General features: G+C 53.8%; 1 protein-coding gene across 1 annotated transcript; it reads left to right on the top strand.

Moving 5' to 3' along the window:
- Kif19 (kinesin family member 19) lies at positions 1 to 24,698 on the top strand. Its single transcript, XM_059269807.1, has 20 exons — positions 1 to 434; positions 2,268 to 2,348; positions 12,403 to 12,513; positions 13,205 to 13,292; positions 13,589 to 13,725; positions 15,204 to 15,329; positions 15,674 to 15,868; positions 16,296 to 16,442; positions 17,274 to 17,396; positions 18,888 to 19,053; positions 19,601 to 19,775; positions 19,915 to 20,110; positions 20,554 to 20,824; positions 20,916 to 21,037; positions 21,607 to 21,740; positions 21,969 to 22,074; positions 22,215 to 22,302; positions 23,187 to 23,584; positions 23,813 to 23,972; positions 24,182 to 24,698. The coding sequence occupies exons 1-20, from the start codon at positions 396 to 398 to the stop codon at positions 24,310 to 24,312; spliced, it is 2,994 nt and encodes a 997-aa protein (XP_059125790.1). The 5' UTR covers positions 1 to 395; the 3' UTR covers positions 24,313 to 24,698.
- The last annotated feature ends 112 nt before the right edge of the window (positions 24,699 to 24,810 follow it).

A 24,810-nucleotide genomic window follows, 5' to 3' on the forward strand; every position in this document is an offset into this window, starting at 1 on the left:
TGTGTGCGGAGGAGCCACCAAACGGACGCCGCTGGGCCGGAAGGAGGCCCGGACGCTGAGGCCGGGAGTCCACTGAGTCTGACAGAGCGCTTCAGCACCAGCAGCAGTCACTGCCGCAGCAGCGCAAGCCCGAGGGGCGTTCTGGGTGGAGACATCTTGCTCACCCAGGTTCAGGGGGCGGAAAGCAGGGGGCGGAGCGAGCACAGGGGGCGGGGCTGAGCCGGCCGAGCCCTCCCGGCCCCGCCTCCTGGTCAGCCCCCGGGCTGCAGGCGCGTTGTTGGTTTCGGGTTGTCAGGCAGCGGAGGCGGAAGAGCGACCCGAGGAGGTGACCACGGTGGAGGTGCGTCTCGGCCATGCCAGCTGTCGCGGCCTGAGGCTCTCCACCTGCCGCAATCATGAAGGACAATGGCGACTCCAAGGACCAGCAACTCATGGTGAGACCCCCTACCAAGCTCCTTCTTGGTCCCCTCCACCAATCCTGGGACCTGACAGCCTCATACATTAATGTCCACTAAGAGGACACGTGAGAGACGGGGGTCTGGGACTGTGCAGAACAACTTTGCCCAAGTTCTAGACAACAGGTGGCCAAAAGTATGATGGCACCTCCTGAAGCTGAGAAGTTAGCACCCCACTTCCCTCCCTCCAAGAAGAGCCTTCTTTGGGCCAAGACTCAGAGGTCAAGACCCAAAAGAGGCCCGAGCTCTTGACCTGAGAAAAAAAGCTGGGAGTATTCAGTGAACGAGAGAACTTAAACCCAGCCAGGTCTTGCTTAAAAGAAGGCTGGAGCCACAGATGAGGAAGACAAAAGCCCCCGCTAAAACAGAGCCAGCACTACGTCTGGAGTAGCGAGTTATGCGCTGTAACCCAGGCTCTGTCTAAATCAGGACTCCAGATATTTTAGAGAAATGCTGGAAGCCACTTGGATAGTCTCTAGGGTCTCCTGGCCTGTGATGGATGAAAATATGGCAGGAAGGGTAGGGGTAGGACCATAGACAGAGAGAGATTCCTGGCTATCAGGGATGGAGGTTGAAACCACGAGGAGAAGCCTTGGTACTTGGGAGACCGGTGGAGAGCTCCCTCTCCTAGCCCCTAGCCTTTGATCTGTGCAAATGGTCCTGCAGCAGCCAAAGATGATGATAGCCAGATGCAGGGCAATGTTACTACAATGCCCACTCTATGTAGGGAACCTACTTCTGCAAAGAAAAGGGAAGCTTGGACCCAGCCCCAGGGGCCAGTCCCAGACTCTGTGGCACTCTCACTGGCAGCAAAAAAGGCTTCTTTGAAAGCGTTTGCTCTAGAATGTTCGTTGTCTTTAGGGCAGGGATGAGGGTTCTCCCTCCTACAAGGAGGTCCAGCCAGGAGGCTGATAAGGACAATCTGACAGCCTGTGCAGATGAAATGAACTGAGGACCCTTTAGGTCTACCCAGCCAGCATCCAGCAGAAGAGAATCTCCCCACTCTTAACTCTGTTCTTCTTTTTTAAAAAAAAATATTTATTTTATATACATAAATATTTTGCCTGCAAGTATGTCTGTATGGGGGAATTGGATCCCCTGGAAGAGGAGTTATAGACAGCTGTGAGCTGCCATGTGGGTGCTGAGAATTGAACCCGAGTCCTCTGGAAGAGCAGTCAGTGCTCTTAACCAATAAGTCATCTCTCCAGCTCCCCCCACTCCCACCCCCGCCAACTCTGTTCTTTTGGGAGACACATGTATAGGGCGAAGACCCACCATCTCTCTCACTGGCCAGGAAATAAAGAGCAAAGAAAATCCTTGGTGACACTCTCCTGGGAGTGTTAGGATGTCATCTCAGGTTGTTAGGATAACAAGGAGAAGATGTCTATTCCATCATAATTTCCAAGCCATTCCTGTCAACCTACCACGCTTCCCAGCAGCACCTCACTCACAGATGCAGACAGGTGGCCCTGGTCCCCAAGACTCCAGATTTAAGCCCAAGGGAGTGGCAAGTGTTTAATTTGGGCATGTGACTGATGCAGCCTGTGTAGACAGTTTCTCCCCTGGGGCTCCCCCTGAGGTACAGGCTTTTGAAACAAGACATAAACTCAGACTCAGCCAGACACCCTATGGACCTGCTGCCCTCTGCCTTAGGCAATGCCCTCGACTCACAGTTTTCTTCAGAACCAAGGAGTCAGAGATGGCTAGATGCTGGAGAACAGAGGGCTGTTGGGGAAGGAACTCAAAGACCTCCTCCCTCCCTCCATGGCCATGTGTGGTCCTCCTAACCCAAGGCTCTAATCTTCCTCCCAGGTGGCACTAAGGGTCCGGCCCATCAACGTGGCTGAGCTGGAGGAGGGAGCTACCCTCATCGCTCACAAGGTGGACGAGCAGGTACTTGGGGCCACAGCCAGGCACTGCAGGGTGGAGCCCTGCTCAGCTTGCTTGGCACACATGGCAGGACAGCAAGAGCTCTGTATCTCACCGCAGCAACCTCTGGGTGGGCTATCCACAGCATCACCAAGCTTTCTTCTCCCAGGAAGACTTCCCAAATCAGCCCAAGAAAAGCTAAGGGCGTTCAGAGCCTGGATGGGCCTAGAACATAAAATATATCTTGGTGCGCATGGTGTGAGTTTTCCCATCAAACACGCCTGCTATCCACAGAGCACATATTCAGGTGGTCTATCAGAAGCTCACCTATAGAACACGCAAAGTTGGCAAAGTCCTTCACCGTTTGCTCTCCTGGTCCTCATGTCACCATGATGAGGGAGGGCATATGCGGCAATAATTATTCATAAGGAACCTAAAGCATGCTGGGAACTAGGAAAGCCCTCCAACATGAAAAGCCCTGTCCTTCTTCTGTTGCAGAAGTTTACTATGGGGACAAGGCGCTCATAAGAATTAAAACAAATGAAGATTTGCAGCCTAGGAGGGCTAGAAAAAAAAGAGCCTGGTGCCAGGAAAAGAGTAAGGGGCACTGGACCGAGGCTCCCTTAAGAGACAGTGTTGAGGGTTAGGGAGGCAGCTCAATGGTTAAAACGCTTCCTCATGGGCATGAGGAGTTTGGATCCCCAGAACCCACATAAAATGCTACAAAAATGTTTGTGGGTGTGGTGGCAGTCTTGGAAGGCAGAGACAGGGAACCTGCAGAGTGAGCTAGTTGACAAGAGTAGCCATATTGGTGAGCTTTGGATTTGATTGAGAGGCCCTGTCTTTATGTATGATGTGGAAGAGTGATCCAAGAAGGCTGAAGAGTAATTCAGGAGAAATACAGTAAATTTTGACATCAATTTTAGACGTGTACACGTGCATTCAATGCACTCATTCAATGCACTCATACCCACATACATGCAAATGCACGCGCGCACACACACACACACACACACACACACACACACACACGAAAAAGGAGAAAGAAAAAGACAGGGAGAGGTAGTGATGAACCCAGATGTGGTGGCATGTGTCTATAATCCCAACACTCATGAGGCCGAGGCAGGAGGATCAGGAATCCTATGCTACCATGTGCTTCAAATCAACATCCTGTCTTAACTGGAACTGGAGTGAATTATAAAGAGGAGATCTTGCTGGGTGGTGGTGCACACTTTTAATCCCAGCACTCAGGAGGCAGAGGCAGGTGGATCTGTGAGTTCAAGGCCAGCCTGGTCTACAGAGTGAATTTCAGGACATCCAGGCCTACACAGAGAAACCCTGTCTTGAAAATGATAATGAGAATAATAACATGATGATGATGAAGATGATGAAGATGATGATGATGATGATGATGATGATGATGATGATGAAGAGATCTTTAGGGATGTATTCAAGAGGGAAAATTGCAACCAGAAGGATTTGCAGTGTGCAAGACCCTTGAGGTGGGGCCACAGTGCAACTTCATCATTGAGAAAAAGCTACTGTGGCTCCAGGAAGGGGGTAAGAGGCATGAGGTGGGGTGGTATAGGTAGGGCCCAAACCAAACTCTTGGTCACCATGGTCAAGATGTCTGTTTTGTGTTGGTTCGGGTAGGTACTTTGAGACTCAGATACTAGAGTGATCCTGGGCACAATGGTGGGGACTGGAACAGGTTTGGTGTGGCAGCCTGACAGTGGCCCTTGCCTGTGCTTCAGAGCTGCGTGGCTGGCCACTCTGAGTGCCAGGGCTCACTGCCCGTGCGGTGGGGTGGGCTCCGGGGTCAGGGAGCATGGGGTGAGAGCTGCAGAGAAAGGCTGTGGACAGATGCTGCGCGGGCCAGGTCTTTTGGGCTGGGCTCAGCAAGGCCCAAATGATTTTCTCCTTTGCTCCTTTCCTCAAAGCCCTTGGGGGAAATGGAGGTGCCTGGAAGCACCCCATATGGTGAGCAGGGGCAGAGAGAATGTGCGTAGACAGTGTAAGAGTCTCAACTCTAAGTGTGGAAGACAGCCCACTGCCTTCCTTTTCACTGGTTTGTGGTATTTGATGTTGTGTGTTTGTTTGTTTGAGACAGGGTCTCATATAACCCAGACTGGCCTTGAGCTTACTACATAACCAGAGATGACCTGATTTTCCTGACTCTTCCTCCCAAGTGTTAAATTTATAGGTGTGCACCATCATTCCCAGGTTATGAAATGCTGGGGATTCAACCCAAGGTTCTGTGCAGGCTAGGCAAACACTCTACAACAAGATTTCTTTCTTTCTCTCTCTCTCTCTTTCTTTCTTTAAAAAAAAAAAACTTTTATTTTTATCCTAGAGTGGGGCTAGGGATCGGATACACGCACATCACGGTGCATGTCTGGAGGTCAGAGGGCAGTTTTGGGAACTGGTAATCTTCTCCCACTGTGGCTCCCTGGGATGGAACTCAGATCATCAGACTTGGCAGCAAGCAACTTCACCAGCTGAGCCTTCTTTCTAGACCCCCCCGAAAGGACTTCTTTGGAAGGTCTTTGCTTGTGCCTGCCCAGTGCCTGGTGCACAGGAAGAGCTCCATGGATGTCAGTTCTGGTCTGTAGAGAGGGGGTCCCCCAGAGCTGCTGTGTGGGCTGTTGAGAGGGGACGGCTGGAAGAGTCAAAGCACTTGGGAGGAGAAGCCTCCTCCTGGACAAGGCCACTCCCTATGTGTCCATCGGCCTCCAAGGATATCAGGTTCGTGGTCTGGGACAATGGTGTCTCTCTCGGCTGCTCCTGGCTCCGGGCCACCTTGGGGGTTGATCAATATGAAGTGATGGGAACAGTCCCTGTTAAGTACCCACGCCTGTCAGACACTGGCTCCTTCTGTCTATGAGGGCAGAGGGAGGGCGGCCCGGCCTGGCTCGAGCTTACCCCAGTGAGCTACACCTCCCACCAGGCCAGAGCTGGGCCAACCCAACAGTCTGTTTCTTTGTCAGCCGAGGCTCTCAGAGCGCTGTCTAAGCACTATGGGCTCTCCACCCTGCCCCTGCACACTTTGCCCTCAGCTCCCCAGGGGCTTGTACGGGAGGGCCTGGCCTAGCCCCTCTCCTTGCTGCCTGGGAGTGGCTCCAACAATAGCCAAGCTGACAGCCTCCTGAGTAAGCCGCCCTTGGCACATAGGCCCTGGCAACTAGGTGTTTAAGTCACGGGAATCCAAGAACCAACATGGAGGAGAAACTCCACTGCCTCCTGCTCTAATCAGCACCCTGGTCCTGCCCCTCTCAGAACCCTGCTGTTCGTCTGTCCCTCTCCAGGGATGCCTGGCCCAGAGGAGGGCTCGGGGCTGTAGCTCAGTTAGGCAGTTTTCTCTCTTTTCTTCTCTCTGAAGACATCGGGCATGATGGCTGGACAGTGGGGTGAGCTGGGAGCTAACCCGGGACAGTATGGCAATGGTGATGTGGCTGGGCTCATGTGGTCAGCACAGTGCCCTGCCCCTTCTGAAGAAGAGGTCAGGTAGGGTGGTTATCCCCGGGGCTGGGGCTGTCATGGCCTCTGTGTCCTGGCCCCTCTGAGGGGCTTGCCAAGCAGACTCCTTAGGGCCTTGGGTGGTAGGTCCTGCCTCTCGCTTCCTGTCTCTCCTCAGAGCTGAGTGGGTTCCTCTGCGGGTATCATCTCAGAGTAAGGTGATCCAAGGCTATAGTACAGTCCCTCCCAGGAGCTCAGCCAGCCCATTGGTCATCAGCAGATAGTGGGTACTTCCATAGCCCACGTGTCCATGGGTCCTAAGTAGGGAGAAGTGGAGGGGACTCAGTTACTCACTGATTTCATCACTGTGAGGGGTCCTGAGCCTGCCTTAGGACTGAGCATATCCTTTTGGGACATCTGGAGCTTGGTACCTATAGCAATGAGATTTAACAGAAGAGGGCATGTCAGCAGGCAAAGTCCCTGAACACCAAGGGGCCAGTGTGAATCCAAGGCTATATCTTAGTTGTTAGGGTGTTTGCCTAGCACGCACAAAGCCGTAGATTCAATCCCCATCACCACAGAAACTGGACATGGTGGCACATCTGTACCCTTGGCACTTGAGGGGTAGAGGCAGGAAGATCAGAAGCTCATGGATATAGCAAATTTGAGAATAACAAATGTGAGACCAACCCAGGCTACATGATGAGACTCTGTCTCGTTATAAATTAAAATGAGAAAGAGAGAGAGAGAGAGAGAGAGAGAGAGAGAGAGAGAGAGAGAGAGAGAAGGGAGGGAGGGAAGGAGGGAAGGAGGAAGGAAGGAAGGAGGAAGGAAGGAAGGAAGGAAGGAGGAAGGAAGGAAGACAGCAGGCCAATGTATGTCTGGATTCTGGGAAAGTTAAAGCGGGTCTTGGATTTGTTAAGGGGCTGGTTCCAGTGGTTTCCAGGGCCTGAAATCACAGAGCCCTAGTGATCTTCCTGCCTGTTAGAAGAGTCTTCATCGGAGGGTCTGTGTGAATGCTTAAACATGGTGGCTGCCCTGAGGAAGGGGGCATAAGAGTTACTTCTCTCAAAGGCTGAACTGTGGGGCGGCTCTGGCCACAGGGTTGAGTAAACCCCTGCCTGAGCTCTCTTCAGTCCACTGTGGCTGCCTCCCAGTGGGTGCCCTCCTGAGATGGATCCTGAAGTCAGAAATTGCCCCCCCTCCACCAAGGAGGCCAAGAAATCAGAAGGGGTCTAGAAAGTATGCCAGGTAGGGGTGGGGCTCAAGACAAGTAGCCACTTTCTTCTCCCACACACCCCTCCCAAAGCCTCCTCCCAGCTCCCCAGACTGTGTTTATCTGCAGGATTTAAATCAACCAGTAATATGTATAATCCCATAATTAGCACTTGTCCGACTGCCTGTTTCTGGAGTCTTGTGGAACCACACAAGGGCTCTCCAGGGGGCCCTCAGAGGGGCCAGAACAATGAGGGAGGGGAAAGTGCAGGGCAGGAGGCCCACAGTTGCCCGGGCCTCTGCCTAGTTAAGCCCAAGGGCTGCAGGGCAGCTGAGCCTGGAGGGGGCTACTTGGGTGTGTAGGTGAGTGTCATTCAAGTCCGGGCAGGGGTTCACTGATGGGGAAGGAGACCGGTGGGCTGCCTGACTTCTCTTACCGTCTGAACCCATACAAGAGCTTGCCATGTGCAAGGAGGTGCCTGGGGGCTGTGTGGCCTTAATGACAGTTTATTGTCTCCCAGGCTTGGTGGCCAGAAGGCTGTGCAGACCCCTCCGGTGGGCTCATAGATAGCTGTGTCTTCCAGCTTCTCCAAACCACCTTCCACCTAGGCAGAGCTGTGGTTGTATTGTTTGTTTCTTTCAGTCAGGGTCTCCCTGTGTGGACCAGACTGGTTTCAAACTTCCTGTGATCCTCCTGCCTCTGCCTCCTTCATGGATGACAGGTAGGAGCCATCAGGTTTGGCTCCCTGGCACTTTGTGATGAGGTGTCCATTGTGGCTGGGCTGTGGAGACGTGGACCGCATTAAACTGTGCTCTCGGTGCAGGGCAGTGGTTGGTTAGATGCAAATTAATTCAGTTCCAGGACCCGGATTCCTCCTCCTCAGCCCACCCATCTCTGCTGCCCCCAGTGAGTGACTGGGAAAACAGCTGTGGAGGGGGGAGCCCACTCACTAGGGGTTTAATTGTGTCCCCCTTCTCCACTCCAAGTTCGTATGTTGGAGTCCTAACTCTAGGGTTTTAAACAAGGGCTTTTCCAAGAAATACATACCCATGGATGTAGTTACTTAAATGAGGATGAGGTCATAGTAAGTACGGTGGTTCTGGGCGGTGGGGGCACACACCTATGATCCCAGCACTTAGGAGGAAGAGGCAGGTGGATCTCTGAGTTCCAGGCCATCCTAGTCTATGTAGAGAGTTCCAGAACAGCTAGGACTACATGGAGAAACCCTGTCTGGAAGGAAAGAAAGCCATAGAAAATGAGATGCCAAGCCTTTAGCGTAGTGCCTGGTACACCCCAGACTGCCTCCAAGAGCAGCCTTATTCAGCAAATGTCCTTGGGCATACGCTGTGTACCAGCCAGGGTGACATTCAGAGGGTCATTTCAGGCTCACAGCAGGCCCTGGGTCAGCACTGTGAGGATACCCAGCAAGAAGGACCAAAGGCAAAAAGGACCAAAGGCTTCCTTTCCACCCTACATTTCTCTCTAGAGACCGAAGACCATGTCTGGCCTCGCTCCTCTTGGCCTTGTTCATGTTTTTCTCTAGAATGTTCTTCTTCCACCACCACCACCACCACCCCACCCCCGCCACCACCTCTCTTGGCTGCTTCCGCTCACCCTTGAAGATACAATACCAATGTCATCCCTTCCAGGCCGCCTTCCTGTCCTGGCCGGATTTGGGGGTCTCTCCTCTATACACCAGCTCTCTCCTAGTCATGAATCTGAGAGTGTCAGAAGGCAGGAAACCAGGCCTCACTTTTCAGTTTCTCTAAGGCCTTTCCCACATTTAGGGCACACTGTAGGTGCTCCACAAATGAGTTGCTGTAGTCTGAACACCCCAAGCCAGTCTCCATGGCAGCCCAGACTTCTTGCCCAATCCTTACTGGCTCAGCTCTGGTTCACCTGGTCAAGGGGCACAAGGGCTCCATTGTGTGCTGTAGTGGCCAGGAACAACAGTGGTATTCTGGTGCTTAGCATGGGAGGGGGGTCCTGACAGATGGAGCCCAAACAAAGCCCTCATTAAATGGGGTGGTGGCGGGTGGGATGACAGTGCTCTGCTGCAGGAACATTCCAACATCAAAGAAACTGGGTGTCCAGGTGAACTTGGCAATGCCTGAAAGTTATATAAAGGCCATCTGTTATGGTGGGGGACAATACATGCTGTTCACCCTCCCTAATGAAAACCCCTTGAGGCTCTGTGTCCACAGGAACCCCAGTACCCAAGATGACGGTTGTAATAGCTGGTTCTGCTCCCATTGCGGCCCTTGGAGACCCATGCCAGGGCCCTCAGAACCAGGGTTTATCTTCACCTGGGTCTGAAATCTGAGCAGGGCTCAAGCTGCTGATAGCCTGGGATAGGAATCAAACCCTACAGAAGGCTTGGAGAGCCTTAGGGCTGATGCCCTGAGGAGAGACCTACGGCTGAGGGCAGGTGGAGTCCCCAGGGAGCAATGCAAGCCCAGTCATTCTGCACAGAGATCACAGTGGCTGCTAGCCTTTGGCCACCTGGGAAGGGCCAGAGTTGGTGGCCTTTCCCTGCACAAAGCCGTCACCCAGCCTGTCTGTGATCCTCCCCTCCAGCCAGCTCACTAGGAGCCCCATCTGACTGGCAGAGATTTCTGTCTTCTGGGGTGTCACCCTCCTCTGGAGAACCACAGAAGGGGTCCTGTAGATGTCTGAGGTCAGGTGAATTCAGAGAGCCCATGTGCAGGCGGCTCCAGGTGACTAGTGTGTGGGGCATGTGTGTGTGTGTGGGCGGGGGGGTGTTATTGATCCCAGCACATGGAATGTGGAGTGGAGTCTATTGGGAATCCCAAGGCCCTTGTCCTCTTAAATCTTCAGGCCTGACTGGGGGACTCGGAGGGATCCACTTGGGACCTCCTAAGCTCCTGGGTTCAGTTGAGCATGTAGGCTGGTCTCCTACAGCCTCATCTTCAATTTCATCATCAACCTCGGTCACCTCTGCATCTCCATGACCGGCCTATTCACAAGGCCTTTGGAAAAGTCATGAGCCCTGGCTCTCCTGCTGTTCCCTGGGAGGGGTGGATTGGGGGCATGGCTATTGTCTCCACCTTCTCTCAATTGCCTGTGAAATCCAGCCCCTTCCTGCTTGGCCCTCTGTGAGGACTCAGTTTACCTACTTGTACTGCATCATATTCCCTCAGGTGGAATGAGCACTAATGTGAGCAGAAATGGGTGGGGGATGGGGGGGTACTTAGACCATGAAAACTGCTAAGGCACCCACCAGCCCTGTGACAGCAGAGGAAGCAGGAGAGGTTAGGGAAGTTTCAGAAGATGCGCTGATACCAGCCTGGGAGTCAAGTAGCCAGAATCCCCATCTCTGGCTCTGCCGTTTCCAAGCAATGAGACGCCTGGCCAAGAGTAATAATGAGAAATCCATGTTGAGGGGCTGGGTATGGTGGTATATACCTGTCATCCCAGCACTCAGGAGGCTGAGGCAGGTGGATCTCAGTGAGTTCGAGGCTAGCCTGGTCTACAGAGCGAGATCCAGGACAGGCACCAAAGCTACACAGAGAAACCCTGTCTCAAAAAAACAAAAACAAAACAAAACAAAACAAAAAACGAAAAAAAAAAAAAGAAAGAAACAGTGCTTGTTAGTGTGCCCAAGACCGAATGTTAGTGTGCACCAGGAGTGCTAGCAGTGTGCACTGGGAGTGAAGGTGCCCCCTCTTCTCTCCTTGCCCCTCCCCTCCCTGGTAGAGGATGGGCTCTAAGGCAAGACACCATCTGGCCCCTGGGAACAGCCCCACCTCATTAAGTAAGGATCATGGGACGGCTTATTTCCCCTGGCTGTCTGGCAGAGTCTGGTGTCTAGGGAACCATGCCAGGCACTCCGGGTGCCAGGCAGCTCTCAGGGGTACCTATACTGTGTAAGGGAGCCACCGATGTTGCTGCTCTCAGCCTGTCTTCTGTTTATTTCACTTTTACCACCCTCCGCTTGACAGCAGCGTCTTGGGTTAAGGCAGTTAGTGACTTACCCTCCCTGCCCCTCCCCTGCCTCCACGCCCACTCTCCTTCTTCATAGCTCCTTGAAAGAGGGTCACTGAGACTCGGCGTGTGTCACACACTTTGTCTCATGGGATCTGCACAGCCCTGAAGGAGATGACACCACCATTTCCTCCCCTGGGGAGGGGACAGAGGCTCAGGCAGGTCCCCATGCAGGCATGAGGCCACTCCGCTAATGAGAGGCAGGGCTAGGATCCAGAGCATGTCCCTAGTGTCCTCTTCTATGCCTACTCCCTTTGTCCTCCCCTGAAACTCAAACACCCCCCACCCCAGAGTACCTGAGTGTTTTCTGATGTTTCCTATCTCAAACCCTACCCTAGACCAGGAACCCTAGCAAGAACCCAGCCGCTTGCCCTGTATTCCTCCTCAGAGCCCTCAGCAAAGCTCAGCACAGGGACCTGGGCAGAGTGAAATGGGCTCAGAGATTGTTCTTAGAACAGGGGAGAAACCCACCCAGCCCCGTTCTGCACCTTAATGCATGTGTATACACAGCTACCCCAACCCCACAAGGATAGAATGCCAGCCTAGGGTCCTGCAGTCTCTCTTTCTAGCCCTAGGTCCTGGCCAGGGATGCAGTTATTTTAAGTTCACATAGGAGGGACCCAAGCCCACCTGCTCTTTTCATACATGCCAGCATCTGTCAGCAGCTCTTAACCTGCCTTGTTCTACAATGGTCTAGAGGCTAGTCGTGGAGGGTCAGGAGGGTCAGGCAGGGTCCAAGGGCCACCGAGCTGCAGAGATGCGGCTAAGTCTACGGGGTTTGCAGGGCAGTGTGGTGCATGCCTTTAATCCCAGCACTTGGGAGGCAGAGGCAGATGGATCTCTGAGTTCAAAGCCAGCCTGGTCTACAAAAAGAGTTCCAAGACAGCCAGGGCTACACAGTGAAACCCTGTCTCAGGAGGGAAAAAAGTCTTCTGGTTTGGAACCCAAGTCCTGGGTTCTGAGTTCCCTCCACAAGCTAGTGTGTAGCCTGAAAAGTATCTCCGGACCCTGAATTCCTCACCTGGCAGGCGGGAGCATGTGCTTTGCTGCTATTGAAATGGGATAAAGCAAGGCTGTGCTAGAGATGGGGGTGTGGTAGGCAACATGGATCTTGTCACAAAAGGTGTGTTGTGACAACAAGCGGTGTTGCAGTTCTTCTGCCAGTAAAGACAGCATGGGACGTGGTACTGTGGTTTGTGGAAGAGGCCTTGGATCTGGGGTTCACATGCCACCCCTCACACACAGACACAGCATTCTCTGCTGCCTTCTTCAGGCGACAGTCACTCATCACCAAAGAGGCTTTGTCTCCCTGAAGCCTGGAGAGCCGACAGTGCTGGGAGAGGTCTCCAGACTGTGGGAACTCCGAGTGACTGTGGTCTCCCCCCTCGGGGACATTTGCAGATGGTGGTTCTCATGGACCCGATGGAGGACCCTGATGACATCCTGCGGGCACACCGGTCCCGGGAGAAGTCATACCTCTTTGACGTGGCCTTTGACTTCACTGCCACCCAGGTGAGGGAGAGCATGGTCTGGAAACACGGGAGAGACCCCTTCACACTTGGCCCTGCAAGGGAGGATTCTCAGGGGACCCTGCTCACCTTTTCTCCAACATTTACTCAATGATCTACTTTCTGGAACTTTGCCCACTTGTGAAAGTCGACAAGTACTTGCGTGACCTCGCCTGCACATTTGCGTGGCCTGACCCCGCATGACAGACTGCCTGTACACCTGTAGGGCCACATGCCTGGCTTTCTGCAGAAGCATGCTTGGTTAGCACTCGCATACCAACTTGCATACAGTAGCCACCTGAGACACCCCACAGCTGGCCTCCGTGGGCCAGAAGAAGGACTGTGCAGCCCATCTGTACAGAGAGAGCAGGTGTAGGAGAGACTCAAGAAAGCTGACACCCTCCCAGGGATCCCATCTTGTCTATCTTCCGGATGCTCAGATGCTCCCAGGGGCTGACTCTGCACCCTCAGAGCAGGGGTAGGGTGGGGGAGCCGCCTGTAAAAGATGCTTCTCCGGTGTCCTGAACCCTCTTGCAGACTGGTGTCACCCCTGAGGGGTGTAAGCAGAGACTCCCTTCCTCCATTTCCCCCACTCAATTACCTCTAGCTGAGGGCTCCAGAGACAGACACTTACCTGTTCCCAGACAGAACCTGGTCCTGTCTCAGACCTCCAACACGTCTCTTCTCCCCTGCAGGAGATGGTGTATCAGGCCACCACCAAGAGCCTCATTGAAGGTGTCATCTCAGGGTACAATGCCACTGTGTTTGCCTATGGCCCTACAGGTGAGGAGGAAACTCGGACATAGTCAAGGACTGCAGCACCCTTGTTGTCTCCCCTGAAAACCGAGCCCTTCACCCTTCGTCAGAGCACCAGGCCTGGCCAAGTAGGCTCAGGAACAGAGCACGGGAATGATCCAAACCTTTTCTCACCCAGACCCTTTCTCCCACAAAGGCCCCGTTCCTCCGCCATCTAGGAGGGTGCGTCCTCACACATGACAGCTCAGGGTTTTCAGAGTACCTCCCCAATAAGGCTTCACCCCTGGCCCCTGCCCTGCTGACCACCAGCCTGTCCTATCCAGGCTGTGGGAAAACCTACACCATGCTGGGCACTGACCATGAGCCGGGCATCTATGTTCGGACCCTGAATGACCTGTTCCGAGCCATCGAGGAGACCAGCAATGACATGGAATATGAGGTGTCCATGTCCTACCTGGAGGTAAGTCCCCACCAGGCTTGGATAGGAGGCATATAAGATAGGAGGGTCCACCTCCCTAGAGCAGGTCACTGGCAGTTCCTGGGGTGCTCAGTATGTCTGCTGCCCACCCCACATGTATAGCATTAGCCCCACTTGATAAAAATTGAGACTCAAGGGCCAGGCATGGTGGTGCATGCCTCGAATCCCAGCACTTGGAGGGCAGAGGCAGTCTAATCTCTGAGTTCAAGGTCAGTCTGGTCTACGGAGCAAATTCCAAGACAGCCAGAGCTATACAGAGAAACCTTGTCTCAAAAAATAAAAACAAGGAGGTTGGAGAGATGGCTAAGAGGTTAAGAGCACCAGCTGCTCTTCCAGAGGTCCTGAGTTCAATTCCCAGGAACCACACGGTGACTTACAACCATCTGTAGTGAGAGCTGGTGCCCTCTTCTGGCGTGTAGGTATACATGCAGGCAGAACACTATATACATAATAAATAAATACATGGAAAAAAAAAAAAAGAGAGACATGGAGTTAAGCAACTGCCTTTGTGGTACACGGTGATGACAGAGCAGAGGTTCCAACTTGGGGCCCTGTGGCTCTAATGTGGTATTGCACTTCACAGTAGCCTGGGCAGCAAGCAGTTGGGCTACCATCCTCAAAAGCTCACCTGCCCTAATCCTTTGAGCCCATTCCTTAAGCCAGTGGTTCTCAACCTGTGGATCGTAACCCCTTTGAGGGTGGAATGACCCTTTCCCAGGGGTTGAATATCAAATATCCTGCATATCAGGTATTTATGATTCATAACAGTAGCAGAATTATAGTTATGAAGTAGCAACAAAAATAATTTTACAGTTGGGGATCACCACAGCATGAGGAACTAACTATATTAAAGGGTCACAGTATCAGGAAGGTTGAGAACTGCCTTAAGCAAACGTCTTCCCATTAAGGACTTCGTGGGTTGAGAGGTGGTCACAGAAGGGGGCGGGAGGTGGGGGGAGATATCTAAGCCAGCAAGCCAGCCTCCATCTGGCTCCTCTGGGTGCTGATAGTCTCCAGGGTGACGGGATGACGATGGCTCTGAAGGAGTAGCGAGGGGAGCAGCCAGCAGGTGTTGACTCAGCCAGCTGGGCTTGCCTTGATTGGGGTGGGGGATGGTGACTCCTAAGAGAAGCAGCCGAAGGTTGCCTAGCAAACAAGCTGAGCTCCCTCATCTGGCCAGGGGTCAGGTCCGTGTGTCCAGCCCAGAACCGGCCTCTCTGCAAAGGCAGCCCCGGGTGATTCTGAAACCCCCTGCATCACTGGCTTTGAAGCCTCTACCGTCACGGAAGGGAGGTGCTTCCCCCCCCCCCTTAGGATTTCTCTCCCACACACAGGGCCTGGGCTCCAGCAAACAGAAGCACATGGTCCTTCCTTTCTTAGGGGAGAGGGAACCCTTCGGCTGCTCCAGGCCTGGACCTCTTGTCCTTCATCTCCCTCCCCCTTCCCCGCTGTCCCATCAGATCTACAATGAGATGATCCGGGACCTGCTGAACCCCGCCCTGGGGTACCTGGAGCTGAGGGAGGACTCCAAAGGGGTGATCCAAGTGGCCGGAATCACTGAAGTCTCTACCATCAATGCCAAGGAGGCAAGTCTCCAGCAACTGGCTAGGGACTGTAGGCAGGACAATCACTCTAAGGGGAGCAGGACAAGGGACCAAACCTAGGGAGCTACTGGTACAGAGATGCCCTGAGTGGTGGCAAGAGAAGTCACAACCCTCATCACGCCCTAACATACTCATCACACCCTAGCATGCTCACTCTAGTAAGTAGCCAGGCCACACAGCTTCTCCATTTGCACAGAGACCTGTCTGCAGAGGACTGTCCAGGCCCCTTAGCCCACCCTGGAAAGCTAATAGGTTGGACCTCTCCCACCAACCTCAGGCTTCTCTCTACAGGGTCCCCCAAAGTCACCTCCATCTTTCCTTCCCAGATCATGCAGCTGCTGATGAAGGGGAACCGGCAGAGGACACAGGAGCCCACGGCTGCCAACCAGACATCCTCCCGCTCCCACGCGGTGCTCCAGGTGGCAGTACGCCAGCGCAGCCGGGTCAGGAACATCCTACAGGAGGTGCGGCAAGGCCGCCTGTTCATGATTGACCTGGCCGGCTCCGAGCGTGCCTCCCAGGTGAGGCCTACTCCAAGGGTGCAGAGGGGTGAGGGCTCCGCAGAGAGAAGCAATCAGGGCAGGGGTGATAGCCCTCCAGGGGAGGCCAGAGTTCAGAGGAGGAAGGTCTTCGGGGAGAGGCTAGCTGGATGGGGCAGTTGGGAAGGGAGGGTGTCTCAAGGATGTCCGGGTACAAGTGGAGTCCCCAGAGTGAGGGGCTGAGCAATGGGCCTGACATCTTGAAGGGACAGGCTGCTCAGGGAAGAGAGGACGGGGAGAAGGCAGAGAAAAGCCTCCTTCCATGCCCTGTCACCTCCACCTTCAGGGACCTCTCGGTAGAGAGGCCGCGGTCTATAACCAGGGTCACTGGAGTGTTGTTAGGCAGCTGAACGAAGCTTCAGTAGGTTATCCCCCAAGGCCATAGCCATATCCTCTGCTGTCTCCCCAGACACAGAACCGGGGGCAGCGCATGAAGGAGGGGGCCCACATCAACCGCTCTCTGCTAGCCCTGGGCAACTGCATCAACGCACTGAGCGACAAGGGTGGCAATAAGTACATCAACTATCGGGACAGCAAGCTCACCCGGCTCCTGAAGGTACCCAAACAAGCTGGGCCTGGGCACTGGCATTAAGAGTGGGCCTGCCAGACCATACATAAACAATGCACAGCTATTCCCACTTGGATTTCAGATGAATCACCAAGTTTATTATGTATCAGTATGCCTCATGCCATATTTGAGACTCTCTTAAGCTAAAACAGTTTGCTCACTGTTTCACAATCTGAAATTTGATTGCAAGCAGGTGCTGTCTATATTTCTGGCAACTTTAACCAAAGCATGGGTAGAGAAGGAATAAGAGCTGTGCTAGGACCTCCTCCCAGAGCTGTGAGTCAAAGAGAACCTAGATCTGGGACCTTTGTGGTGGTCAGCCTTATTACCAATGGAGCTGCTTTGGGGGACCGCTTACTCATGACATGGGCCACTCTTGGCTTTCAGTTATAGGCTTGATATCGATGAGTTCCCATGCTTTGCTGTGTTTAAGGGCTTCTTCCCACCAGGCCAAAAGCCTCCCCAGTGGCTTTGTGAGTTAGGAAGTATTACATTTACAGATGAGGAAACCCAGGCACAGACAGGTTAAAGAATTTCCCTGTAGGCTTAAACTTTGAAATCGCTGAAACAAGATCCCAGCAGAGGCCTGTGGTTTGTGAAGGCCCACATCGGCCTACCATGAGGACTGCATCCACAAGCCAGGGAAGTGGGCATAATTGAAAAGGACTACCACTCTATGCATGTGTTCATGTTGCGCGTGCATGCACGCACTCACACACACACGTGTGTGTGTGTGTGTGTGTGTGTGTGTGTGTGTGTGTGTGTGTTCATGTATGTATACCCAGGGAAGCCTTCTAGCTACATCTCTGTCCCCCCCAGGACTCATTAGGGGGGAACAGCCGCACAGTGATGATCGCCCACATCAGTCCAGCGAGCACTGCCTTTGAGGAGTCCCGGAATACCCTGACCTACGCTGGCCGAGCCAAGAATATTAAGACTCGGGTGAGGGCCCTTGGACTACCCCCAAGGCACACCCTCCTGGACTGAGATTTGAGGTCCTGTGGGGATCCTTGCCAGCCACTCCACTCTCTCTGCACTGACCTCCTTACCCAGGCCAACATTGCTCCAAGCCCTTTCCCTGAACCCCAGCCCCTGACTCCCTGCCTGGAGCCCTTGGCTCCCAAATACCCTCTTGTGCCTCTCACCCCAGGCTTGTCTCCATTCCATCCTTCTACCTTCTCTTCAGAGGTTACTCAGTCCTCTGTATATCCAAAGCATGTCATCACCGTGGTCACAGTAAAAGGCTCCCCTATCTAGTGCCACTCAGAGCACTGCAACACCCTGTGCCATTTGACCTCAGAGCCAGGCAGGAGTTACAGCTTCCCCACCATACAGCTTAGGATCATGAAGCTTAAGGATATAAAGTGACTTCACAGTTAGTTGAGGACAGGGCAACAGGAGCTGAGTCTGCCTGGTTCCCAAGCTCATGGTCAAACTCATGTTCTCTGGTCAGGAAGTCAGTCTTAGCCTCTGTGGGTGTTGGGTGAAGAATGGCCAACTTTGAAGTAGTGTGCAGTGAGCCCTCTTTCAATATCTACAACTCCCCCCAACATTGTCACTCAGTCTCCAGGAACTTCACAGGGACAAGCCACATGACCGTGACTAGTTAGGCAGAAGCAGCTTACCCTGGCATGCTAGTGAACGCTGCAATGCAGTATTAGAAGGTGGACACAGGATAATCAGGAGTTCAGGGTCGTCCTTGGTTATACAATGAGTTCAAGGCTAACCTGGGCTACATGAGACCTATCTTTAAAAAAAAAAAAGGCAGGTAATTATTTAATTGATGCTATGAATAGGTGCCAAGGCAAATCAGGGAAAGAAGAAGTAGAGATGAGCTGTCTGTTGTGGGTGTGGAGAGACCAGCAGAACTGCCTGACTAGAACAGGACACGCATGCAGAAACAGAATCCAAGAAGAAAAAAATATCATGGGGCCGGAGTGATGGTTTAACTGTTCAGAGCACTTGCTACTTCTCCAGAGGACCTGAGTTCAGATCCCAACACTCACATCAAGCACTTAACAATTGCCTGTAACTCCAGCTCCAGGGGATCTTACACCTTCTTCAGGCACCCACACTCATGTGCACGTACTCCCACACAGACACACATGTATACACATAAAGTGAGAATAAAAGATAAAATCTGGAAAGAAAGAGAAAAGAATCCCAGTGGCAAGACTTCACTACCAGAAGAAGGTATGACTCTTTAGGTCACAGGGAGCCACTGAGGTTGACAGCAGAGCTGGAATTTTAGGATTACAAGTCTAACAGAGGCATGCAGATGTGAGAGGAGCCTATGGTGATGGAGGCAAGGAGGCCATGGCTGCCACTGAAAAGGACTGGCAAAGGGGAAGGAAGAGAAAAGGAGGTCCCACAGGCAAGCCTGGCTACTGGGGTGACCGTACCCCCTCACCCTTCACCCTGGACTCCCTGCAGGTGAAGCAGAACCTGCTCAATGTCTCCTACCACATCGCTCAGTACACCAGCATCATTGCTGACCTGCGAGGTGAGATCCAGAGACTCAAGTGCAAGATCGACCAGCAGGCGGGGCGGGGCCAGGCCCGGGGCCGACTGGAGCGAGGTGACATCCGCCATATCCAAGGTATGCATATGGTCCTGTGGGTCTGGAGGTGGGAGCTGCTCCCAGCAGCCCTCTTGGGGCAGCCTTATGAGGTCCTAGGACCAGTAGCATTAACCCTGGCTCCTCTGGCTGAGTGGCCTCGGACTAGTTACTCCACATTCTTGGAACCTTCCCCAGCGTTAAATGGGACCGCATCTCTGCTGTGCAGAGCTGGAGATGGGATGGGATGATCTGAGGATATTATACAGAGGGCTGCCCTGTGGGCCGCTAGGAGGCGTACCACTCACTGAGCCTTGCCTGTTTGCTGTGATGGTTTTCCAAAAGACAGCAGAGAAACAGGGACACCTTTTTGTAGTTGGCACAAGGATGCTGTGAGAGGTACTAGCACAATCTCAATTCATGTAGAAGATCCAGAGTTGTCTTTGGGCAGCCGTCTGAAGATACATTGTGGGAGGGAAGGGTGGGAGGAGAGGAATCCAAGAAGTCGGAAAAGGAAGCAGTGATCTGGGAAGGAACTGGGGGACAGAGCCCCAGGTCCGCCTGAGCTCACACCTCTCCCACTCCTCAGCTGAGGTACAGCTACACAGCGGGCAGGAAGGGCAGGCGGAGATGGGACAGCTTCGGGAGCAGCTCATCAGCGCCTTCCACGAGCAGATGGATGTGCGGCGGCGTCTGCTGGAGCTGGAGAACCAGGCCATGGAAGTCCAGATTGACACCTCCCGTCACCTACTCACCATTGCGGGGTATGCTTGCCCTGTCCTGGGACCCTCCAGGCCCACCCCAGGTTCAGGTTTGTCATGGAGGAGCCTGGAACCTAGAAACACAATGTCCTGCCCCCATGAGCTGAATCTTGTGTCTCTCCTGGGTGGGGACCGCTGGCAGCTGGGAGCATGAGAAGTCACGTCGGGCTCTCAAGTGGCGGGAGGAGCGAAGGAAGGAGTCCTACACCAAAGAGGACAGTGAGAAGGACTCAGATACAGGAGATGAGCCAGATAACCTGGAGCCACCAGAGGTGGCCTCAGCCCGGGAAAATATCGCCGCCCTGGTGGGTGAACAGAAGAAGCTGCGCAAGCAGAAGGTATACGGCTTGGGGGCAGGCAGAGGGAGTGAGGAAGAGGAGGCTGAGGGTTGGCTGGGGAAGAGGGAGGCATGAGAGCTCAAGCCACAGATCCCAGGTGACCTTGTCAAGTTTCTACATCTCTGTGTGCCTCATACTTCCCGTTTCTAAAATGGGAGCACCCATGGTGATGCCCAAAAGGAGTCTCTGGAAGTTAAGTTAATGCTTGGCATAAAGCAAGGATTAAGAAGATGGTAGTCAATATAATAACAGGTTTTTATCTTCTGTGGTGGAATAAGGGCACTCGCAGGGCATGGTTGAGTCAAGTGGGCACATAAGCGCCGAATAGTTGCAAGACCCAAAAAATATAAGTTTTGAAGGCCAGTCGGAAAGCCTAAGAGCAGGGCCTGACTGGGCCGGTGGGACTGGCCCAACGCTGACCGGTGGGTGCCTCCCTCCCTCAGCTGGCGCTGGAGCAGCGCTGCCGGGAGCTGCGAGCGCGGGGCCGGAGCCTGGAAGAGACGCTGCCGCGGCGCATCGGCTCGGAGGAGCAGCGCGAGGTACTCAGCCTGCTGTGCCGAGTGCACGAGCTGGAGGTGGAAAACACCGAGATGCAGTCGCACGCTCTGCTCCGCGACAGTGCTCTGCGCCACCGCCGCGAGGCTGTGCGTCTCCTGGAGCAGCACCGCAGCCTCTGCGACGAGATCATCCAGGGCCAGCGGCAGGTCATCGACGGTAGGGCCGCCCCGCCCCCCAAGGCCTGGGCCGTGGTCTGAGGGGCTTCGAGCCCATGCCGAGCCCTCAGCTCCCCTCCCCCCACGTACAGACTACAATCTGGAGGTTCCTCGGCACCTGGAGGAACTCTATGAAGTCTACCTTCGGGAGCTGGAGGAGGGCAGCCTGGAGCGGGCCACCATCATGGACCGCGTGGCCTCCAGGGCCCTGCAGGTGGGCGCTTGGACCGGCCTAAATTCGCTGACATGGGGATCCCACCAAGTCAGCCAAGTTCCAACAGTTGGCTTTTGTTTTTTTGTTTTTGTTTTCTCTTTCCCACCTTCTGCCTTGCCAAACCTGGGTGAGTGTTCCCACTTCTGGGCATTACTAACTGGCCTGACACTTGTCTCCACCTAGGGTCACAAGGTCAGGACTGGCCATCTGAGATCTCACAAGTGATCACTAGTCAATAGAATAGTTTTAATCCCAACACTCGGGAGGTGGAGGCAGGAGGATTGAAAGATAACCAGCCTTGTCTGTACAGCAAGATTCTGTCTCAAACAATAAACAGATGGAATAATTAATTAACTGATTCTAAAAATCAAGGAAGAAAATGGACCTAATGCTCTAGTTGGACCAGGCCATTGAGCTGTGCCACTGAGACTGCCTAGCAGACCCCAAATTGCTGGGGACCCAGCTCATAGGCCTGGTGCCCTCCGGGTCACCCAGCCCATCTTATAGCCTTTGTCACTCTGTGTGACAAGGGCTTGTCATTGACCACCACCACCCCAATACACCCCCAGGACAGCTCCTTGCCTAAAATCACTCGAGCAGGGACCACACTGACCCCGGACTCTGACCTGGAGAGTGTGAAGACACTGAGTTCTGAGACCCAGCGCCCCCAAAACAACGCCCTACCCCCACTTGGCACAGACAGGTGAGACTTGCTGATAGCTACCTAACCTGTGTGAAGAATGTCAGCCCTGGAAAGGGCTCAGTAGGGAAGATGGGGCCAGAAGCATAGTGAGGTGATGGCATGGGTCTGCAGCCAGGATTTGGGGGTTCTCTCTCCCTTGGCACCAACAGTTTCTCCTCTAGGGTGGGGGTAGACTTGGGTAGGACTAGCCTGGTTAACAGCTGCCTCCTGTTCCTCTGCCAACTGCAGTGAGTCCTACCATGTGTTCAAGGCCAGTCCCAAGGCCTGGCAGGCGAAGAATTCCTCTGTGCCCACTCCACCTCCCATCCAGGTGGGCACCCTGGTGACCCAGCAGGTGAGCTCTGGGTGCCCAGCAGTGGGTAGATGTCTTCCAAAATGGCTAGCACCCCCAAGGCCACACAGCCTCTGCAGAGTGCATTGTGGGGTCCCTGCTGTCTTCAAGGCCTTCCTCTTTCCAAACGGTTCACCCCCTAGGCCCCACCACGGGACAGCTTGGGCAGCCAGATCACCTCTTCCCCGGACAGCAGTGAGAACCTGTCAGAGATCCCTCTGTCCCATAAAGGTGGGTGTGCCCTTCACGTCACTTGCCCTGGCCCCCACTGCCTGACATTGTCTAGACTGCTCAGATGACCAAGCCCCAAGCTCCCTCCTTCTCTCTGCCCCTGCTGAAGGTACCCATGTATTCATTGGCTGTACCAGAAGGACTGGCCACCTGCCTAAGGACACACAGACAATGAGGAGCAATCAGAAATTAAAATAGGGACACTTGTCACCCCCTGCCCACTGGATTCTAGCTAATTCTATTCAAATCTCTGCCCCCTAGACAAATAGACTAAAACCATTGTCCAAACCATTTGGGGTTTTTTGGAGGAAGGGCGTTAATAGAGATTGAATTTAGGGTCTTACACACAATAGGCATTTTCACCGCTAAGCTTATCCCCTGTCCCTTTTTCGCTTTTTATTTTGAGACTCGGTCTAAGTTGCCCAGCTGGCAGGCCTTTTTTAAAGACAGGGTCTCATCATGTAGCCCAGGCTATTCTGGAACTCACTCTATAGACCAGGCTAGCCTCAAACTCACAGAGATCCACCTGCTTCTGCCTTCCAAGTGCTGGAATTAAAGGATGTGTTGCACCACCATGTCCAGGCATCCTTGAACTTTTCATCTTCCAGCCTCAGCCTCCTGAGGAGCAAAGATTACAGGCCTACGACACCAGTCTAGACTCCCGGTGTCTCAGTTAATCTTTGAAGTAGCCCTGGAGTTTTCATTTTTGCAATCCCATTTACAAGTGAAATTCAGGTTCTGAGGGGGTGCCCCAAGTTTCTCAAAGAGCTAGCGAGTTAGAGTTCTGGGGGTGAAATCTGTGAGTCCTGGCTCTTGCTCACTTTTGACCTGTGAGGAAGGGGTGTGGGAAGTGGCCTTGACTTTGGGTTGGGTATCTGCTGTAGAGAAGAAAGAGATCCTGACTCGGACCAAGTGTATCTCGGTGAAGGCCGCCCAGCGGCGCTCTCGGGCCCTGGGATCGGAGGGGCGCCATCTGCTGGCACCTGCCACAGAACGCAGCAGCCTGTCCCTGCACTCATTGAGCGAGGCTGATGATGTTCGCCCATCTGGTCCACTGGCCTGCAAGCGGCCGCCCAGCCCCACACTGCAACATGCTGTCAGCGAAGACAATCTATCCAGCAGCACTGGCGAGGGCCCCTCTCGGGCAGTAGGCCCCCGAGGTGATGGCACTGGGCCCTGGGTGCGGGGTCAGAAGAAAAACCTCAGCAAGAAAAGGGAGGAGTCACTGGAGGCGAAGAGGAGGAAGCGGAGGTCTCGGTCCTTCGAGGTCACAGGACAAGGGGTGAGGCAAGACACAGGGGTGAGATGCCTGCGCCTGTTCCTAATGGGCGAGGCCCTGAGGGCTAGCTCCCCCAAGAAGGTACAGGGCACTTCTAGCCCTTCACTACGCCCAGAGGCCCTGATCTGAAACACAACTGTCCCCAGCCTGATAAAGTAGCTAGGGGACTGGGTTCTGTAGCTGAGCGCTGAGCATCTCTCCATCCAGTTCCACTATTTTCCAACTGTACAGCTGTCTCGTCCCAAAACACACCTGCTGGGGCCTCATCCCTCAGAGGGCATTTCAGACCGGAGGATGCCAGTGTGTGGGCGGCCATCCCCTGGTGTCAGACGTTTGGGAAAGGTCACACTGCCTCTGGCCAAGATCAAATTTCCTCCAAGCCAGAATACAGGTCAGTACCGACAAAGGAGGGATTGGGTAGGAGGGGCCTTGACCAGCTCAGAGGGGAAATTTACAGGGCTCTTGCCCCTACTGGAAACATGATTCAGGGAACACTATTGGTGGGGTTAACAAGCTGGGATTGCTCCGCTAGGAAGTTCAAGGCCAGAGGGGAGGGAAGGTGTTCCTCAACAACTGACCCTGGCTTTTCCCCTGTCGTAGGCTCTGGAAACCCCTCTCCCCTTTCTGTTCCCCCCAACCCAGCTGGTGTTTCCCGCAGAGCTACGCGTGGGCCCAGCCTGCCCCATGGTTCAAGCACTCTTGGCAAAGACGGACGCCTCCGGCATAATTGAGGGGCCCTGGCGCCTACTGTTCTGCCCCCAGGACTGAACAGGGTGCAGCAGGGACTGGGAGGTGGAAGCTAGGCAGATGGAGATTCCATGGAGCAAGAGCTTGGAGAGCTGGGCACCTGTGACCCGGAAACGGTGGGGTTGTCTGCATAACTCTTCCACGCTCTCCATGCCACTAGAAAGGAGGGGGCCCCAGCAGCTTGGCCTCCCAGCCTTGGACAGAACCTTGTTGCCAAAACTTGCACAGACCTGGGGTCGATCTTGGCTTCGGCAATGGGGAAGAGGAGCTGTTAGTGAGACAGGACTCCACCCCTGGGCAAGGGTGAGGTTGGGGATAGGAAAGGAGCCCACAGGACTTCACACAGGGTAGGAAGGGATGGGGAGGGACTCGGGTTTTGTAAATTCTTTGTTGCTTCTTTTTTTTTTTTTTCTGCCTTTCTTTTAAATAAAGTCCTACTGGGGTTTTGATGGTTGTGTTTGGAGTTTTTGGAATGTGTCGTG

Source organism: Peromyscus eremicus, chromosome 8a, assembly GCF_949786415.1.
Source record: "Peromyscus eremicus chromosome 8a, PerEre_H2_v1, whole genome shotgun sequence".
NCBI classification, from domain to species: domain Eukaryota; kingdom Metazoa; phylum Chordata; class Mammalia; order Rodentia; family Cricetidae; genus Peromyscus; species Peromyscus eremicus.

Coding starts and splice junctions, on each gene's coding strand:
- Kif19 (XM_059269807.1), top strand. CDS start 396: ATGAAGGACAATGGCGACTCCAAGGACCAGCAACTCATG. Junction 13,726..15,203: donor TGTCCATGTCCTACCTGGAG/GTAAGTCCCCAC, acceptor CTGTCCCATCAG/ATCTACAATGAGATGATCCG. Junction 21,741..21,968: donor CCCCCACTTGGCACAGACAG/GTGAGACTTGCT, acceptor TGCCAACTGCAG/TGAGTCCTACCATGTGTTCA.